The sequence below is a fragment of the Vicugna pacos genome, chromosome 4 (assembly GCF_048564905.1).
Source record: "Vicugna pacos chromosome 4, VicPac4, whole genome shotgun sequence".
NCBI lineage: Eukaryota > Metazoa > Chordata > Mammalia > Artiodactyla > Camelidae > Vicugna > Vicugna pacos.
The window spans coordinates 23,426,868-23,447,618 of NC_132990.1; the positions used below are offsets into that span (position 1 = coordinate 23,426,868).

The following is a 20,751-nucleotide window of genomic DNA, read 5'->3' on the forward strand; positions in this document are numbered from 1 at the left end:
AGCATCTCGCCTTAGCCCTCATTTAAATAGAAATGAGTAAGGGGGGTGGTATAGCTCAGTGGTAGAATACATGCTTAGCATGCATGAGGCCCTGGTACCTCCACTAAGAAATTAAATAAATAAACATAGTCTCCCCCCCCAAATAAACAAACATGTAAATAAATAAATTTTAAAAAATAAAATGAGTAAAGATCCCAAGTGCTAAGGTACTAGTAACTAGTTATTTTCACTTATACACATACTTGGACTACTTTCTCGAATGTGTGATTTGCCTCATACTCTTTCTTCCCCTAGTTCTGTTTGGTCCTAATCGGATTGGTTGAGCAGTTTAGGCATTGAAAATTACTTTCTCTTTGGTTTCAAAATGAGTAAGTGAAGACTCAAGAGAAATCTTTTTAATTTACCTTTTAATATCTTTGAATAGAGCAAATTCTGTCCTACCTCCCTTTCATGCATCAATCACTTGTTTCTTTTTGAGCAAGATTAGCACATATAAAGCAGAATATATTTCCTCTCTCTCCAAAATAATAGAATGAAGTCAGGGTTCAGATAATTTTTGTGGCAATAATTCAGCAACCAAAGGGACTAAATAGAATGATTTAAAATAGAACAGTTAGCATAAAGTTCAGATATAGAACAATATTTGAAAACAAAGTAGAGGGACAGTTTGGTGTTGTAGGTTCTTAGGACCTTAACCTTTGTTGAAAGGACTCTTTTTCTCTAACCTGGAGGTATGTTTATCTTAGAGTGATAATCATTTCATGCTGTTCATTTTTTTTTCTGGTTGACCCATTCTCCAGACCTTTAAAAAAAAACTTTTTTAAGTGGATGTAAATTCCATTTTAATTAGACTAGTGCCATCTAATACTGCAACCAGCCAGGAATGGAAGAAACATGCTGGAAGTTAATGCAACCCAAATCAACCATAGCCAGATAATTCCCCTGATCTTTCTAACAACCCCCTTCCCCACCTCCACAATTAAATGACCTTGTTGTTCTGGAGTTTCAACAAGACATTTAAGGTTCATTTTTAAAAATGATCATCCTTTCCAGGATTCTTTGCTCTTGCATTTCTCTTTCTTTCTTTCCCTTGCCCCACAGCTGTCACTGGTGCAGGAGAAGGATTGGGGGGAGGGGAAGAGGAGGAAGCCCTGTTCAAATCGTGTCACGTAGCACTAATTCATCTGCTCTCATTAGAGGGAGCGAGGGACAGCAGTGATGGCCAAGAGCTGCACTCCACACATGACACGCGAACAGTTTGGGGAATAGAAAATTGCTTTCTCAGGAAGCCCAGCCAATTAAGGACTTGACCATATTGAATGTCAAGTGTTAATTTAGGTTTTTCTTCATTTTCCCAGTAGTAATGCGGGTCCTGTGATGAGCAAATACATGTCAAGTAAAAGTTGATTGCATGAAGGACCCGGCTATTATATGTCACTGACAAGTCACAAAAGTACTGAAGTCTTTTAACCCCTTAGGTGAGTGTGGTGGGGGATGGGAAAGGGAGAATGGGATTAATGTTACAATAATGATAAGAATAGATACTTTACCAGGGGGTAGCTGGGATGGGACAGACAGTAATGGTAATTCATGCAAAAACCAGGGACAGGACAAATCTTACTCTCAGGGCATAGAAGCCCTTGAAATGCATAGTGTGATTCTTTGCCATTGCAAACACACTACTCAGAATATATATATATATATTTATATATATATATGTATATGTGTATATGTATATATGTATATATATAAAACATATAATCCTAAGATTATCTGAAAAGGGAAAGTAATGCACTCAATGGCCTTGACCTCGGAAATTCCTTATTACCTCCTTTGGAAGAAAGAAAACATTCATTAAAATCATCATACTATTTTGGACATTTTAACCCTTTGGCTCAGTGCCACTGTAAAATTTCTGCCTACCTATTTACTTACAATTTCAGTTTCTAATCAAATACTCATTTTAAAAAGTAACTGTAATTCTTTGTAGAAGAAAAGATGCAACACACGAGATTGAAAGAATGTTTGTTTTCTGTGTTATCTCTGGAAGGTGGTGTTTAGCCAATAGAAAGTGGTAGAAGGCCCATCATTGTCTTTCGTCTCTTTTGGTGCCCAGTGGTAGAAGGGAAGAGATGCAAGCTTTAGTGAGTGAGGTAACTCTACCTTTTCTTAAACTAAATGTTGAACGTTGCCCGTGATGTAAAGCATCTCATTTCCATTCATCAGCATTCATCTACATATGAATGTCCCCCAAGTATGGGAATGTTTCTGTTGCGATTGTACAAGTAGCAAATAAAAATAGCCCCACTGTTTAAAGTACTGCTGCGTGTAGTTTAAACAGTTTTAAAGTGAAACTCCGAGCAGTTACTCACTATCTGGTCATTTTTTTCCCTTTATATGTGTAAATCACTGTTCCTCTTCATATCTTTGAAGCTGTCATCTTAATTAAAACACTTTCTTGAAACTTACTCTCTTCCATTTAGTCCAAAATTTTAACACACTTGCCTTTGTGTATTGACAGTGCTTGCACTTGGAAAACCAGTCTGATAATGCTTTAATTTTGGCAGCAAAAAAAATACTAACAATCTTTCTCTCACTCAGGTTAGGAACTGTGCTATCATTATCTTAAAAGTTGTCTAAATTTACATGAAGGAACAATTAGGGAACAGTTCCAAGAATCTGATGTTTAATAAAATGTTTTTCTGAAGAAAGAAACATTATGCTCCTGAATGCTGGGATGTAATATCAGTTCTTCAACATCTTCCCTCCCAGTCTCAAAACTAACCAAATAAAATAAGCTTTGCCCTCCCTTCCCTTCCAATGTTGATAAGGTCTGTCTGTGGAACCCAGTGGCATGGCTGGAGTACTGTATAATTACAGTCCAATTGTCAGCAGCTTCTTTTCCGCTGGGTGTGCTGAGAGACTGAAGTAAGTTTCCGTAGAGTAAATTCTGATGATGGCAGCTAGGGTTGCTGATTCAAGTTATTCCTTTTCTTCTCTGTCAGTTTTGACGGATGGCACCTAATGCAATCAACCACAGGCCAAGAAAGCCTTTCCTTTGGTCGTGTTAGTAACTGGACCAGGAGGAGTTCCCCTCCTCCCTTGACCTTGCCTTCAGATGCTCACTTCTTCCTGCCACCCCCACAGACACTTCAGCCCAAAAGGGAAGGCGAAAGGAACCACACTTCTACCCAGGACAGGCTCTTCCGAAACCTCCATTTCCCAGTGGTGCCGCTGGAGCTGCCTCCCTTGGCATGCGTTTTTGATAAATTTAAGAAGTCAAATCGCTGACACAGATAGATAATCCAAGTGTATAGGGTGAAGAGTTATAAATTAACACATTATTCCCTCTTAATGTGAAATACTTGAGAATGCATTTTCTCAGTCCCCTGACATCTACCCAGTGAGGGCTCGCATTGTACTTTTCAAGTGGCATTGATTTGTTAAAGCGCTGAATTAGCATCTCAGGCCAGCTGCTGGATCCACTGTTGTGTCGCGGGGCTCCACCACCTCCTCTCTCCCCTGCCATCTCTTTTTTCCTTCAGTCTTCCCTTTCTCGGCTCCCCTTTTCCATTTCTCCCCTCCCTATTTCATTCTTAATTTCTCTCTCACCGCCTTCTTCCCTGTTGTTTGTGTTTCTTGCAGTCTGGTTTCATCCTTCTCCATCTCTTTCCTTGTCCTTCCTTCACTCTTATCTATACTCTTCCTTTCTCGTCTCATCTCCTTGCCTCTGAGGGTTGCCCTCACTCAGTTTTAGAATCTGTTTGGGGGCGGGGGGGGGGGGGCAGTCAGTAGTAGTGGTGGTTGATTTAGCCAAGCCTATAGCTCCAAGTAGACTCTTGTTGAGAATAGATTAACCTATTTGTGTTTGTGCTCCTTGGAATAGGAGTTGGTGAGAAACTTCTCACCTGTTTTGCTTTTTAGAAATTAAAGGTAACTGACAAAATTTTAAAACTTGTATTTCTGAATGCCATTTAACATAGTAAAATTTTCTTTTGGTTAAAGGAAAATGAAAATCACTGATGCTTATCACAGATTTGATCATACACATGTACCCACCAACATGTTTATATTTCTGCAAAACTTTTAGATTTTCGCAACTTTTTGAAATTCTGTACACTTGTTGATACAACTTTCTGTTCTAGCAGGCTCTGTAGTGTTCTGATTGCACTTATTGTATTGGTCCTATTTCATTAAAAAAATATGACTTCATGATGAATCACTGTACCAGTATATTAAGACTATAAAATTGGTTGATAGCCTTTTTGTTTTTATTTAAAGAAATGAAGGATGGGTAATTCCTTCTTTTTAGTGATGTATCTCCAGGTTCCAGAGGTCTTCAGAGGAACCGCATCAGAGACCTTTATTCTTTTCTTTCTCTGGATGTTTGTCAAAGATACTTTGGAATCACTGTTGATTAATTTGACAGTAGCAAAAAAGTATACCTGACTGAATTTAAATAGAAGTTATCCTCTAATTTTAATCTCATGGCTTTAAGTAGTTCTGTCTGTAATTTTACTAGGTTTCCCCCGGTAACATCAAAATTGGAATTTCAATATACATTGATAATAAGTCAGATTACTTGAAAAAAAATCACATCTTTGTTGCTGTGTTTTATATAGATTAAAATGGCAGTTTGATTTCAGCATTTAAATTTTGAAATAGGATTACTTCTTATTGGTTTTGATAATCTTGCTTCTTTGTTGTGTTGATTTCCCACTGCCTGTTCCTCAAGTCAATCCTTTTTTAAAAAAAGAAATTAATTGCTGTCCTCCTAGCTAGAATTAGCATGGTTTGGCTAAGGTGAAGGGATTAGAATGAATTTTCAAGGCATGATAATGTCTGTTTAAAGGAAAGAAGGAAAAAAGTCTTTTAACAAAGGCTTAAGACTAATTCCAGCTACTAAGGAGACAAAAATTACGCTAAGGAAGACAATTTGACTAATTTATATGTGCATGTTAACCTGCTTAGAGATCGTCATTTTGTATTTTAGGGTATTCTCTTAGATGAAATAAGATGTTCTTCAGTTGTTACTGAGAAGGGGACGTGGCCTCACTCTAGGAGATTAATGCTGGAGCATCTTCTGCCTTTCTCGGGGATAATCATAGCTCACCTGGCTGTAGTTCAGGGTCAGGGCCAGAAGGAGGGACTGGCTGCTTTTTAGAACTGCCTGTTACTAAAGTAGAGGAGGAATAATAAGACAAAATAGTAGAGCAAGGTTGAAAGTGAAAGTGCCCCATATGAAAATAGTTAATGATCAGAAAAGGAAAAAAAATTATGAGAAAAGGAAAAAAATCTGGCAGGCATACTTTAGTTGTGGGAAAGAAGCTGAGAATAAAGAAAAAGATTTTTTTGGGGGGGTGCAAAATTATGGTATCTTGTAACTTCAAAATTAATAAAAATGAATACTGTTGTGGTCAGCTAAAAGGGCCAAACTGGCATCCCAGCAAAGTTAAAAATTAATTAAAACATTTAAAAGCTTTTAATGTTTTAATTTTTCATTTGTACACATATTTTTCCTTGTCCCTTAGTTTGTCACTTACATTCCCTGGAAGGCAGAAAACTCTGCACAAGTAATAAATCAATGCATTTAGGGTTAAAAAAAAATCTCATTTGTTGTTTGTTGTGTGATGGTACCTTAGCCACATGAAATGGTTAAGTGTGGAGGTTTCAGAGTTCAACACCTTTGAGCTTTTCTCTAACATTCTCTGGAGAAATCAAAATTACTTCTGTTTTTGTACTTTGTAAGTCTAAATTAAATGTCACTTATATGCAGAGGAACTGGCAGCTTTGATAAGTAGTCCCCAAAGCAAGCCAGTTTGTCAGTAATCATAACCCAATTATGAATGCAAATGCAAAGTTTGTTTTTTAAAAAGCCTAAAACAAACAAAGGAAAAAGAAAAACAGACCACTCTCCCGCACAAGGAAAAAGCCTCCCTGCACTTACATGTAAGACCTTCAATAGTAGCAGTAATAATAAGAAGGAAGCTTTGGCGTTGGCCCAAGTCCCGTGGAGAGGGAGCAGCACATGGCCTGCACAGCGTGCGGCCCTGCAGAAGTTTCAGAGTGACACATGCATCACAAGCCGGTCACAATGCGAGGGGTCAGGGGTCACGTTCAAGAGCAGGGTGTTGCTGGACGAGGCTGAGGAAGCCGAGGGGGCCCCTCGGTGCGCTGTGTGTGGGTCTGTGTCCTCCTTTCCCGTCAACGCTGGCCCAGCAAAGCCAAAAAAGCGGTTCCTTGGCAGGGTTTAATGGCAGGATGATGTAGTCTGTTGTGACTAGTGCATTCCTTTCAGGTTAAACTAGGGAAATGGCATTGTGTTAAAATTCCAAGTCGCATGAATGTTTTATTGCCACAGTGCCTTTAGCCCTCTAGGGGAGTATGTGGCGGCGGGTGGGGGGTGGGGGGACTCAGAGACTCAGGAACTATCAGAAGAACACTTCCCTTGGAAAATTTTACCCACCCGCGTGAAGCTGATTTGCTGTGATGGTCACTTAGACGGGTTTCGCTTTTTCCTAAACTGTGGCTGTTTAAAGCCTTGCAGTCCGGACAATTAACAGCTGAAGGAAATATGACAAGACACGCGCAAAGAGGTTGGGAGATAGAGAGAAAGAATGCGCCAAGAAGGAGCTGAGCTGCCTTCTTGTGTAAACGGCCCGAGGAGGGCCCCTGCCCGCCGGGTCCCTGTCCCCCCCGCCCCGGGCTGGGCTTTGCTGTCTGCCTGAAGGCCAGGAGCGATCTGTTAACCTTGCACCACTGAGCGGGAGGCCGCTGCAGCTCATGGTACTGTATGTTACCACTGCTACTCCCTCATTCCTTCTCCCTGGCTGCTTTGGGGGAGGGTGTGTGTTTTAACCTTTTCTCAGTAGTAACGGTTTATATTAGTCAGAGGGATACAGTTTTGGAATGCAGAAGGTCCGAGTTTAAAACAAAACAAACTTAAGTATGGCACTGTGTGCCCCCTCCCCCCCGCATTTAGAAGGGCAGAACTGGACCATTGTATTCAGTTGCAGCCAGAAGTTTCCAGTGTGATTTAAAATCAGGAATTCTGGAAATAGGGCAGTTGGAGAGATGCAGGTCACCTGGGCTCTAGGGCTTGTAAAGGGACTTGGTTTTGAAGCCACGTGAGTGTCTTCAGGGTTTTAGGATATTTCCAGGTTTCGCAGTTGTCTGCAGATTTTTTTGCAGATTGCCCTGACCCCTGTCCCTCTCCGGGGAAACTCTAGCCTTCTGCTTCATTGTTCCAGTTGTTGGAGGCTTACATATACTGAGGGTGTGTACGATTTGAATTTGGTTGTAATTGTGCATATTACATGGAACAGTCAGGATTGCTTCGTGATTTGGTCTGACTCAAGTTAATTTATAACAGATTAAAATGTGGATGTATGGAACGGTCTTCTGATTTTGCATTGTGACTTTATAAAATATTCATGTGTATGATTTTTTCGATGAATAGGAGAAATATAGCTTATCCTGCCTGAGCTTACCCAAGTAAAGATACCTCATAGTTTGAATTTTAGTTTTGAATCGCCTATTTTTCTTCACTTTCAAACCTTAATACTTTCTTTGATTTCATGTTCTTGGGATGCGTCAATTTCTCATCCTTAATAATGCATGTATGTACATACGTAGAATTCGGGGGGGGGTGTGCCTGTGTGAACGTGCACACTTTGATAACTACCAAATGCATGCAAGGAAGAACTTTTTACAGATGTTAAGCTAAGAGAGTTTTCCATTGATAAGTTGTTTTTAAAAATATTATGTAACAGAAATTTAACTCAAGAACATACCACAAAAAAGTAAACTATGAGTGGGTCTGTGTGCCCTGTTTATGGAGTATTTGGTGCATGATTTATGTATTTCTGTAAAATGAAGGTTTTGTCAAGATAGACCTCCTAAGTTTAATCTGATTAGTGCTGTCCGTAGATGGTTTATTATTTATAAACAGATACATTCACATTGTTTATGGGAGGTCTTAAACCAACAAGCAGTCAACTCTATAGCAAATATCAACATTTATGTGTGGACTTGGCACTTCAAATTTCAGATGAATTCATTAGATATTTTCCCTTACATTCTAGAGAATACTCACTTTAAGAATTCTTTTTACTCTGTTTGATGTAATAAAGTGATCATGAAAGTTTTCTTTTAGTGATTTTTGTTTTTAGTTCCAAATTTTAAAAATGTACTTTTCAGAGGAATACTAAATTTACTTTGTGCTGGATTTTTTTTTTTGTCCTTACAGCTAATTTCAAAATTAATTTTTTTTCCTAAATAGTGGAAAAACTCATTAACAGTGCCAAATTAAGGGGAAAAAAAAATCTGTTGTGTACATTTAGATTATCTAAAAAAAAATTTTATCCTGATCATGGAAGCAGTTTTTGATTATAAAAAGGATATTGTGGTTGTATTCAACTCTTTCCAATTTATTAAAATTTTCACTTGATAATCCAAGAGGGAAAAGAGTGGAAATGCTCCTGTATCATGTCTCCTTAATATGAAGATTAAGTTTGATTTAGGATTTTTTTCCTCAAAAAAATCAAACTCCCTTTAAAATACTAATACTTGTTCTTTCAGCATTTTTTTCTTCCCATTGTAGAGGATGTTAGTGTTTGGTGTTGCAGAATTCTGGCGGGGGTGGGGGAGTGTGGGAGAGTCCAAGGATTGGTCCTGAGTTCAGATTGTGATGTTGCCACTTATTAGTCTTGTGACCTTGGGTGAGTCACTTTATCCCTAGCCTTTATTTTCTTCAGTTTTAAAATGGGGAAAACACTTAGCTTGAGACTTTGTCAGGAAGATAAATGAGACAAGACCCATGAAGCTCAGGCACAGAGTAGGTAGGTGTTCAGTAAACTGTAGATCCTATTCTTTGAGCTTACCCTTGGGAAGCTTCAGTTTTTGGAAACAGGGGAAGAAATTTCAATAAAATGTTTTCCAATTATCTATAGGAAAGGAAATATTAGGCCTTGGCAGAGAGCTTTCCTTCTTTCTTTCCTTTTTTTCCCCCGGAATCTCCTGTGTCATCCATTAGTCTTATGTTTTTTTACCACTCTGCAAAATTCTCGCTGGAATGGCCTTCCTGCATGTCAGAGTGATGCTCTTATTTCTGAGATATCAGTGAAGGCTAACGATAGACTAGAGGCAAAGTTGGCAAGTGCTGCTGAGCTCTGTTTGCTTTTGAATCATCAGTTCTAATCATTTGCTTGAATCGAAACCTCCTGTTTTATTATACTCATTATCATTAACTCTTGATAGTAAAGCTAGAGGTTCGATTATACAGGTACCCGGGCCTCTACCTGTGGCTCTGGGAGTATTCCCATGTATTTGTGGACTTAAGGTTGTACTAAAGTGAATAGTGTTTAAATAGAATAGTAGCAAGTAACATGCATGTCTATCTGGGCAACATTTTATCTTCATTTATGGTCTTCTACAATGCCTGAAGTATAGTTAAGGGCTTGGGAACTATTTGTTGAGCAAAATGTGCTTCTTTTATTGTTTTTTAATCCTGGATTATGGTTTTATCAAAAGTAATTGTGTTCTCATGTGTAGTACATTATTATTGTCAGAGATGGTCTTTGATTAGCATTGTTATTTTGCCTAACATCTAGTTTCTTTTAGCAAACACTAGTTTGAATGTACTGCATCTTAAGATCTAAAATAAATATTTGTCTTAGCGTGTACTTTCACCTGTTACTAAGAGCAAAAGAATGAGGATTAAAAACTAATCATTTCATTGCTACCTCGTAGCTCACACAATGTGCTAGGGGTGGTACCCACTTTATCTTACTCAGTTATTGCAGAAGCATTCAGGGCAGGTATGATTATTTTCATTGTACAGATGCGGAAATGAAGGTCTAAGATCTGTATCCAGCAAGTTTGACCCGAAGGTCTTTGCTTTTTCCTCTACCATATTCTTCATTCTGTAACTTAAGCCAGCCATTAAAAGAAAAAAATAAGTTATTGAACCCATCATTTTTGTTTTTCCTTTCAAATTAAATTTTATAAAGAAGCCAATATGCAGAACTGATAAAAGTCAGAGCTGCCCTGGATAAAAACGGTATAGCCACAGAGCCCTATCTTACAAACTTTTATTAGGGATCCGTGGAATACCCGCTTAGAAAACCAGTCTAATGCCTCTACACCCCACAAAAAGGAGGGGTAGCAAAACCTCAGTTTCCCAATCTGAGAGTTAAGGGGCTTCTTTATTACCTTGAGGTGGAGGTGCAGTTATGGGAAATTTACAGGAAACCCTGATCTCTGCATAATTTTAAAAGAAAATATATCTAAGAGAAAAATAGTGTGGGGTAAATACCAATGTGAAAAAATCAGTTATATCATTGTACAGCATTTTACTTGTTAATTTTCAGGGCACAAATTTTGTTTCATCCATACTGGTCAGATAGTTTTACTGTGAGAAAAATCATAAAATACCGAGTCATAGTTTTATGTTTAACTAGAGTCTGTATCTACAAATGTATACAGACTATTTCAGTTTGACAATATGAAGAAGGTTTTGTGCTCTATGTAATGGTATGGCAAATCTGTAGAGGATATATTCGTATCATATGCATATATGAATAAATGTAAGGATGAAGAATGTGGGTAGATTTAACTCTGAGAAAATAATGTTAAAAAAACACACTATTTTAAATAAATTGCTTTTAAAATAAATTGATTGACAAGGTAATCTTGTAGTATTTTTATAAACCAGGAATTTAAAATTTTTTCATCTGCTAAATTTGTATTGGGATTTTATATAGTCCTTCAGTAGAAATAAATTTTCTTTTTTCTGATCATAGGTGGAAGAGTCTAGGCTTTCAAGCCAGGTACTTTATGTGACTTTGGAATCTCAATTATTTCATTTATAAAATGAGGGTTAGAAATGATGCCTCTGAAGTCTGGCACAGAGAAGGTGAGCTGTGTTGGTTGTTATTAGCAATTTCTTCTTTTGTTCCTGTTGTTAGTTTGCAAGCCTTGTGCACTGTTCACTTATCTCTTTATCAGTGGTGGTACTGGGTTCTTAATAATTGTACCATGTACACCCTTAGCCTTTTCAGTTACTGGTGTAAAAAATACTTGTGCCAATCTTGCAGAAGCTTACTTCTGTTGAAGAAAATGAGTGGAGAAAAATCTCCCCTTTCTTACTCATAACTGAGAGTCAGTCATTGAGCAGCACAATTCTAAAATCTTATGTGGCTTTTGGGTACTTTATGAACCTTTTTATGGAAACCTGGAAGCAAGACACTGATTGAATTAATACATTTCTGTCAAGGGACTGTTCTGTTAACCTCTCTTCTTCCTCCTAACCCATGTATGTTTTTGTGAGGGACTTTTCTCGTCCAGGAAGGAAGCTGCCACCTAGAGTGGGGATACCAGTTCTAGATAGGCAGGTTATTGGTAAATCTAAGAGCCTTTCTGTCTTTAAAACAAAGGAAAAGGAAAATTAGAAATGGTAACAACACAAACCAAAAACCTACCTAAACAAAAAACTACAAAAAAACTCTTTACTTTCTGAAGAACCCAGTGCTTTTTATAAAATGCAAAATCTGAACTTTACACATTGACTTTAATTTTTTTAAATCTTAAACTTTTTTTTTTAAAACAGCTTTTATGAAGGGTATGTATTCAGTGTAAAGATCTCATTAAGAAAACTACAAAGAAAGTAGTAAACACTATCTGAAAGGCTGCCACCAAGGAACCATTTTATTAATATCTTTTTAGTCATCTTTATTTATGTGTACATACGGATGTATGGATAGATGGTTGTTACAGAAATGAATTACAGATATGTGACTTCCTTTTTTTAAGTCAACCATGTCATAGATATCTTGCCATATCTAAATAAAGATGCTCATCATAAATTTTAATGGAATCTTAGTATATCATTGTACCATAATTTACTTAATGAGTTCTTGGTTTGTGGACGTTGAGGTTGTTCGTTGAGGTTGTCATCAGCTCTTTTCTTTTACAGAGTGGGGCTTCAATACCAGCATTCTGTTTTGCTCTTGTATTCTTTTTTATTAAAGGTGAATTCTTGAAAGTGATGTTCTTGGGGAAACAGGGATAATTTTGTATAGTTTAAAACAGTGGTTGGTAAATCTTTTCTATAAAGGGTAGATAGTAAATATTTTAATATGCTTGCTGTAGCAGCTATTCAATTCTGTCTTTATAGCCACATACAGCTGCAGACTATGTATGTAAAGGGATAGGCACGCTGTATTTCAATAAAGCTTTATTTATAAAACTAGGTGGCAGGGTAGCATTTAGCTCACAGGCTGTAGTTGCCTCCTCTTGGCTTGAAACAAAGGAGAAAACTGATTAGGGATGGAAATTGACCTCCAGTTGTCTGTAAGCTGCTTTCATGGTATCTTAGAAATGTCTTCTTGTCTCAGAGCAGTGTAATGTGTTGATTACTTTGTTTCCAGGTATATGGCAATCAGCACCTTTTAAAAGAGCTTATTTTATGAGGTTTTCATACCTTCCTCTACTCTGAAGCCTAGTAAATTTTAAACTAAGAGGCTATATATGCCGGTATATATTTTACCATTTTATACTTCAAATTTCAGCATATGTTGATAATTTGTAGGGCAGAGAAAGACCTGTAAAACTTACGTTGTAAAGATGTACATTTTCTCATCTGTAGGAGATTGCTTTGATGGAGTAAGATTCTGGACGTATCCTGAAATAAGCTGGAAGGAAAGTAAGCTTGAGAAGTATCATTTCAGCTGAAATACGCAACGGATCAACGGGGTGACATTGAATTAGTTCCTGAACCTTCACAGGCTAAATTATACTCAGAAGACGTCTCTGTGCATAAATAGTAACCTCCTTGCATCTTGAATTTTTATAAAATAGGAATTATTGGCCCCTAATTGCCTTAAGGGTATTTGCTGAGGATCAGGTAGAATAATGATAGAGTTAAAAAATCACTCTGTTTGTAACATTGGGTCACTGGTGCCACTGTGAATTTTAAGAGATTTATTTGCTATTTATTTTGCATGCATCTGTTGAGTATCTGCTGTGTGTAAAGCAGTGTGGTAGGGGCTACAGGGAAATACAAAGAGAAATAAGTTAGTGCTTGCCTCTAAAGAGAAAAAACATGTCGTGTATTTAATGTTGTGTAGTGCTGAGGGCCCTGTGGGTGGTAGAACACTGGGGAGGAGTTCTCTTCCGCCTGGGGTATCAGGAGACTTTGTAGAAGTAGTGGAAACCTGAAATAGGAAGGTGTTCAAAAGTATAGTGCAGGAGAAGATATTCCAAAAAGAGCTGTATGAGAACTATGTCAAATTAGGAAAGCCTGAAGCAGTAAGCAAGAACCATTCAGGAGTCTAATTAGGCTGTCTGGTAAGTATTTGTCATGGAGGAGGAGGAGAGAGAAGCTGGAGAGGCAGGGTAGAGCCAGGTTTAGGGGCCTGGAAGGAACTCTTAATTGGTAATTTGTGGAGAACTGTAAACATCAGCTAGGAGAGTGTGTGTGACAGTTGGTGGGGTGGAATATGGCCTTGGTGGGTGAGTGTGAAAGGAAAAATTGGGATTATCAATCACTTAAGCATTATGGCAAACGTCTGAGCATGCTCTTGTTAGAAATGATCTAGAAGGTGAGAAATGTTCTGGAAGGTGTGTGGGAGGACAGCTGAGGGGATTGGAAGGGAGAACTGGACAGGCTTTCAGAATTTACTGGGTTTGGAAGATAAGGAGAAGGCTTTTAATCGTGATCTTTGGTCCTGAGTCTTTGTTAATAGGATTATGGTGATAATCTTGTGTGCCACCCCCCCACTCCCTCCCAAAAAAGGCAGAGTCAGGGTAGAGTTGTAGTAAAGAAAAGATAGCAGTAAACCCACACACTTTGCTTGTTTAGCAAGAGGTATTAACTGGACACTTGGACATTTCTATTGGGAGCTTGAAAGTGGAGGCTAAAAATTCACAGGAGAGGTAAGGAGTAGGAGTTGGGGAATGTTGTTCTCAAACAGGTGACGGATGAAACCAGGGAGGAGCATCATGTAACTAAAGGGAAAGCGTGTAGAGAGGAAATGGTGTTATATAGTGTTTCTTAGGTAAGTCATTGACGTAAATAGCTTTATATTTGAGGCTAATGCCAAAAACATACAAAATGGGAAACCGTGTAATCACTTCTAAAGCATTCTGTTGTCTACTAAGCCTTTTTTTGGATTTTAAAGTCACTAGATTTCAGCCGTATGTTCAGTTTGAAAAAACACCTTAAAGATCTCCAAGGAAAATACAAGGAAGTCCCTTTTACTTTATTTTCTCACCACTTCCTGAGACCTTCAGTAACAAAAAGATGCCATTGGTGGGAGAGGTTTACATTCACTTTTGACCTCTCTGGTGCAGCTTTTCATCTTCCCTGGATCTCACCCCAGTTGATGGGGGTTGGGGGGGGTCTTCCATAAAAATCAACTTGGTGTGCCCTTGTGCGTTTTCTCTTTTTAGTCTGGGGTCCTTGGCAGGTTTGGAGGGGGAATTGTGCAGTGCACAGTATGACTTAGGTTTGGGTTGGGCAAGTTTTTACTTTGTGGAACAGCAGGGACGAATCTGCCTTCATTTCTTTTCTTACCGTTACCCGTGTTTAAATTTGCATGCAAAGAGGAGCACGTTGCTTTATTGATCTCAGGTGCGCTGCTCCGTGCGCTTTGGCAGCAGGGCGAAGGCTGCCCTGGCTCTCCTGTTGACGGCGCTGGGAGCCCCTCTGGTCTGCTGGTACCCCGATTTGTGGCGTCTCACTCTTCACAGTAAGTCTAAGCCATGACAGATGGGGCGTGGGGCTAGTCAAGAGAAATCTACCTCTCTAGACGACCACTGTGCGTTAAATCTAGTTTAAGTGCTCATTGTATTTTATCTCTTAAACCATGTATGGCAACTTAAACTTTTTTCCTCCCCCCCATAACAGGCTTGGTGTAGGTTCAATGAGTAATATGAAGATGTTGAGTTTAGAGGGCAGGGGTGGATATTTGTTCTCTCACTGGCTGTTGTGGGACACACGCCTCCATCGTATTTTACTCCTCACACTCTTTGTTCTGCTCTCTCATGTACACCTTTTTCAATCACCCTTTTCTCCGAGTTGTGAAATCTAGGGAGGAAAATAAAAAACCTTTTGATTCGTCTCATTTGGTGCCCCTGATGAGGTAAAGTTAAGTGGACTGCACTTGTTTTCCCCTAAAGTAAGCTTCTCTCTTTAAAAAAAAAAAAATGCCCCCTGCCTCAGAAAAGCATTCACTAGTTGGGTGATCCTGACTTGAAAGCCTTCTCTTCCACCTCAGTGGAGATAGTTAAATTCATCTTCATTCTTAATTGCTGGAAAACCAGGGAGAGAAGCTGAGTGGAGCAAACCCAGGGGCTGAGTTCAAGGTGATGTGGGTCATTTTGAACTGCTTTTTAGTTTCAGTCCTAAAGTAATGTCTGTCCCGGAATTATGTCCTGGTAGGGTTTGCAGCATGACATGGAGTTCCTGTGCCGCTGCTCCCGACGTAGCTAACTCACCTGGGCTTCTCTCTCAAGCATCTCCTTTCCTGCTGTTCAGTCTCCTTCACAGAGTGAGGTTTGGGGAGACGCTGGATCTTATGCCCTGGTGTATACTTCTTTCTTTTTCCTTCTTCCCTTTTTTTTTTTCCTCCTTTTTAAAGGCATCTCTCTTCTAAAATGAAGTTATCATCTAAAGAGCTTTTGCCTTACCAGTTCTTTTTTTGATATTCTTGTTTTTTAGGCTAGTGATTCTCAAACTTTAATGCTCATCAGCATCACCTGGAGGGCTTGTAAAAACGAGTGGCTGGGCTCCACCGCCTGGTAGGTCCGCTGTCAGAGTAGATCTCAGGTGGGGCTGCAGATGCAGGTCTAACAAGGTCCCAGGTGATGTTAATAATGTTCCTTGGCTGAGAGTACACCTTGAACCTCTGACCTAGACTGTCTGTCAGTTTTCTGTTTTGGGTTTTTTCCCCCAAAGGGTAGAGTTTCTTCAGTCTTGATTCACCTAAGTTCCTTGAAAACTCGTTTTTCATTCATAGGTCAAGCCACTAGCATGAAGGAGAACTCAGAAGATTGCCTTATATTTTAATTGTGAAGGGCTTGGTTGGGGCAGGAATGGCAGAGAGTGAAATGTGTCGCTTCTCAGTAATTTCCCCATGAAGACTTTTATGGTCGGTGTGTGTCAGCCAAAGGGGACTGGAGAGGGATTCTAGGAGGTGAGCTGCCCAACTGGAAAAATGTGCCAGGAGCTGACATGGAGCGAAACCGCACTTTATTCTAGTACAACAAGATGGCGCGCCGCCCACATGGCGCACTTGTCCTTTTTTACATATTCTGCCCGCACATGCGTATTGTTCATAATGCTCGCTCACGCTGTTGGCGCACGCGTATTGTTCATAATGCTTACTCATGCTATTGGCGCATGTGTAGATTTACTTGTTTACTTCTTACCTCATAACACGTGCAAGTTACTGTGACCTTTGACCTGGGTCCCACGGCCTACTCAAGGCTGCCGACAGTGTGTCAGAGCCTAGACAGAGCTTCATAGTTGGCCTCAACATGGCATTCTAGGAAGCCTTCTACAGGGTGAGAGAGCTGGCCCCTAATTGAGGCTAATTGAAGAGGTATAATTTTTAGGCTCCCTAATTGCTTATATTATTCCTTTGACACTTGAAGTTTGCTTCCAGCCATCCCCTCACCCCCCAAATTCCTTCTCTCACTGTCTCAGACTTCTCAGCCCTGATGGGAATGGTGTGCTGCAGGGCCGGGAGATTGTCTGGGAAGTATCGTCTACCTGTTTTGTGTACCTACAGCACACTGAGTCAGGTGCTTTACCCGTGTCATCTCCTTCACCCTTGTCAACCCTATGCAGTGAATATAATTATTCCCGTTTTACAGATGCAGAAGGCAAGGCTTTGAATTGGTAATTTACTGACCAGCTTCACAAAGTGCTGTAGCTGGGATTAAAACAGGCTTAGGGGGGTGGGTATAGCTTAGTGGTAGAGCACATGCTTAGCATGCATTATGGTCCTGGGTTCAATCCCCAATACCTCCATTAAAACAGTATATCAAAAAATAAAAATAACCTCCCCTTGCCCAAGGTTTGGCTCCAAAGCCAGTGGACATTAACTGCACATCCAACAACTTAGGTCTCCTTTTCAGTGATTCTTCTCACTTGTTTTGCAGCACTGCGTTTAGCGTATCTCCATCCTTACAATGTTGGGTAATTAATTTATTTGCTTATCTGCTCTTTCTCACAAGCCCTCCTGGCTAACTTGTCAAATCCATTTCGCTGAATGGTCTTCCTGAATTCTTTGTGTTATCTGAGTAATTTTTCCTCTCGTTGCTGAACACTACCTGACCACTGAAATGAGGCTGAAGTTGTCATTGCTTTTCTCTGGCTTGGAGTGTAACAGAGCTTATACCCAGCCGTGCCCCTGAGTCCTCTGATGGGGCTCTTTTGGGGCTGTCTCTGTTTCTTTTTAAAAACCAGTTCTGTCTCCCTGTTCTTTTCCAAGTTTTCCTTGGGTTCAGATGCTTTCCCTCATTCCTTCACCACTAAGTTGAAGCCACCAAGCACATACACTTGAGACCTGCTCTGGGCTTACAGCCAGTTCACCAAAGAGACTTGAGCTGACATGGAAGTTAGTTAGTTTATTTAGGCTCTGACTTTTATAGTGCCTATCAGGTAAATGCCTACCAGAATGTTAAATGTTGAAAAATAGAAGTTCAAATGGGCTCTGGCTTTGCAAGAAACATCCCAGACTCTATAAGCCCCTTTCTTGGTAACACTTTTCTCAGGTTATCACTCCTGTGCCTCTTTCTTCCTTTGTCCCTTTCGTGACAGCCACCCTCTGCACCCATTCTGCTTCAGGTGTTTTGAACAGTAGGTTCCATTTATGATGTGGAGCCTTTTCAGTCTTCTTTTCAGAAGTCGGGTCCCTAGCAGTCTTTATGTGGGATCTCTGTAAACAAAGGACATATGTGTGTGTAGGAAGCCTGCTGTATTTCCTCCCTGTGCCACAGAAAATGTGTTTTCTGGAAGCCCTTTTGACACTGAAGTGAATGCCCACTGGCCCTCCCTGGTTGAAAATTCTCCTGAGAGGAGAGAGAGAGGCTTTTCTTTATGCTTGTTGTCATATGTTTTGTTTCCGCTGATTATACACAGGGTGAGTTGTAAAGAGCTCTCTCCCACACCGTGGTCCCTTTGAGGTACATGCAGAGAGGAGATGTGCGCTCAGCTCCCGCTTCCCTAGGGATGCTCGGGGGTCCCTCTCCAGGCCTATACTTCCTGTTACAGCCCCAGTCGAATGAAATTTAGACAAGGACCAGTTACCACCCCGTCATGAAACCTGTGGTGTGCTGTGCCATTTAGAAATATTAGCTGATGAGTTTAGTGCTTGTCTTTGGTTTTAACTTAAGTGTTTCTCTTAAACAACGGGAGAATAAAAAACAAAAAGTCCCTGTAGTCTTACTACTTCTCAGAGATCAAAATCACTGTGAACAGTTTGTGAAAACCATGGTGGAGCTTTTTTTAAAGCATGACGTTGAACTGGATGCTAAACACTAGCATGAAGAAAAGAAGGTAAAATTGGAATTCCCCAAATCAATTTAAAATTTCAATTCCATTGAAAACAGGAGGTCTACATTGTATTTTATTATCTTAATTTGAAAAGGAGTAATAATAAGGAGTTGGGTGATTTATGTTTGCTGTTTCTGTCCCTCCTAGTTCATTTTGGGGATTTGGATTGTTGAAACATTCTAGTAGCCTGGTGTAGTTTCCTCCCAACTTACTCACAGAACTTTTTGTTTTCTCTCAGAAACTGTGTATTTCTAAGTGTTTGAGGTTGTAATTGAGTGTAATTGCAGTTGTTTAACTTTCTCCCTTCCTCCTGAGAGTGTTTATAAAATCCCTTCTGTGAGAGTGAAAAAGAACTAGAAACTTAGTCTTTGTGGCATGGTCAAATAATATTAAGGTAAGTGGGAATTGTTTTGCATACATGAAATAAAGTATTGTTTACACTTAATTTGCAGTATATACACTCTGGCTCATGGAATGTGCTGTAATCAGTAGTAACATTCATTCAGGTTTTATAGGAAGCTTTTGCTGGGTTTCTTCTTGATATGGAATATTCTAAGAGTTTTTTTTTTTTTGCAATTCTTCTGTTGCGCCCTAGGGAGAGTTACTGTTACAGAGCTCATTAGTGCCCCTCCGCAGGTCATCTGTGGGGTGGGATGGGCATTGGTCTGTGTGTGACACAAATGCCGGGGCTCTCCTCTTCAGTACACCCCATTTCTTTCTCATTCCTCGAGATGGAGGATACATCCCCTTTAACGCTGCTTGTGTTGTCCGAGACCAAATTGCAGGTAGTAGGTCTTGATTTCTGGTAACACCTTCTCAGTTTCCTTTACTTGTCTTCTTTGTAATTTCCTTCATATGAAACATCAAATGCCTCTAGAATGGATGCCACTAAATGCAGCTATTACATGTTTTTCATTAACTCTTTGAAATATGTTCTCATTTTTTCTCATTTCTTATGTTTGGGCTTTGTGACTTTCTATCATGTGACCCTGAGGTAGTTATTTACCTACTCTAAGCCTCCTGTTTTTTCATTTGTAAAATGAAGGTGCTCATGTTCCATAAGATCATTGAAAAGAAAAAAAGGGTTAATCTGTATGGAAGGAATCCACATGGTGACCAGCAAGTTGCAAGTGCTTAGTAAATGTGACCTCCTTTTCTTTCCCTTCTTGGTTCCAGTTGATGAAATTCATGTGTAAAGAGTGGTTAACCTTGAAGACAGCTGATACTCTGTTCGTGTCACCTTGTGGCAATAGGCAGGAGGGAAAGAGTAAGACACCTGAAAAGAATAGGAAAGGTGGACGTAGATATGTGTGAAGAGTTGATTGGTATTTTGTGTGTACATATACATAAAGATACTTACTTGTGAACTTGCAAAGTGGAGTTTATTGAAAATTGTGTAAATTTAGAGAAGCAAACAGACTTGTGAGCCAAAAGAAAGACAGAAATACCTTATAAGGCAGCATGCTTAGCTGAAAACTGATCTCTGAAGAAAGAATTGATTGGCACAGATAATCCCAAATGGAGTTAAAAAAAATATTAAATAAAACACCAAAGGAGGGCTTTGAGGGGGAAAGGAGACACAGGTAAGATGAAGCTGACTGATGAATTGAGATTCCCATACACATATATAGTTGTGCGATTACTAAAGATAGTATGTGTTTGAAAATTATTAAGTAGTGATCAAGAGAAACTTTTAAAAGCAGAAAACAGATTTCAGTGAAATCTAAGTCCTTTTTTTCCTTCTTCTTAAAAATTTTTTAATGAAGTAAACAAACGACTAATAAGAAGGCAATATTTCAGGATGAGACTAATTATAATAGGTAATTTTGAAAAGGAATCTTAGTGGCTTTCATTGTAGAATTCTAGATTCAGAGAACTATTCACTAAATTACAATTGTCCTGTTATTTTTATTGTTAGAACAGACATAAACCTTAAGTGTAATTTAAATATAGTAAATAATTAATAAATACTGATAAAGTCTGCTTGTGCTGGCCTATGCCAGGAATAGCAAAAATGAATTTGAACAGGTCTATTGAGAGTGCAGAGGAACATCAGGCATTGTAGAATGCAGTTTTCTTAATTCCCACTTCAGAGAATTTAAAAGAGAGGGAAAGTCACCAATTTCCAGCAGAGAGTCCATGTTTCTTTTTCCCTTCCCTCATTTCCTCCCATCCTTCCTTTTGACCTT

At 39.3% G+C, this 20,751-nt stretch overlaps 1 protein-coding gene and 1 long non-coding RNA gene across 16 annotated transcripts in view; one reads left to right on the forward strand and one right to left on the reverse strand.

Annotated features, from left to right (window-relative positions):
* The window catches only part of BNC2 (basonuclin zinc finger protein 2), a 403,534-nt gene that overhangs the window by 139,402 nt on the left and 243,381 nt on the right, over positions 1-20,751 (forward strand). The window contains exon 1 of one of the 15 annotated variants that reach the window (XM_031676993.2): positions 6,367-6,786. The exons of 13 other annotated variants lie outside the window; for them this stretch is intronic. In XM_031676993.2, coding sequence (XP_031532853.1) covers positions 6,784-6,786 — 3 coding nt within the window. In that variant the 5' untranslated portion in view covers positions 6,367-6,783. Of the gene's footprint in view, positions 1-6,366; positions 6,787-13,328; positions 13,348-20,751 lie in introns of those variants that run through there. One more of the 15 variants, XM_072959378.1, reaches the window with a different exon arrangement.
* Positions 4,250-6,023, reverse strand: LOC140696012 (uncharacterized). The gene is made up of 2 exons (XR_012071925.1): positions 5,948-6,023; positions 4,250-4,842 (listed from the first exon to the last, which is right to left on the reverse strand). It is a non-coding gene; the product is annotated as an uncharacterized lncRNA (long non-coding RNA).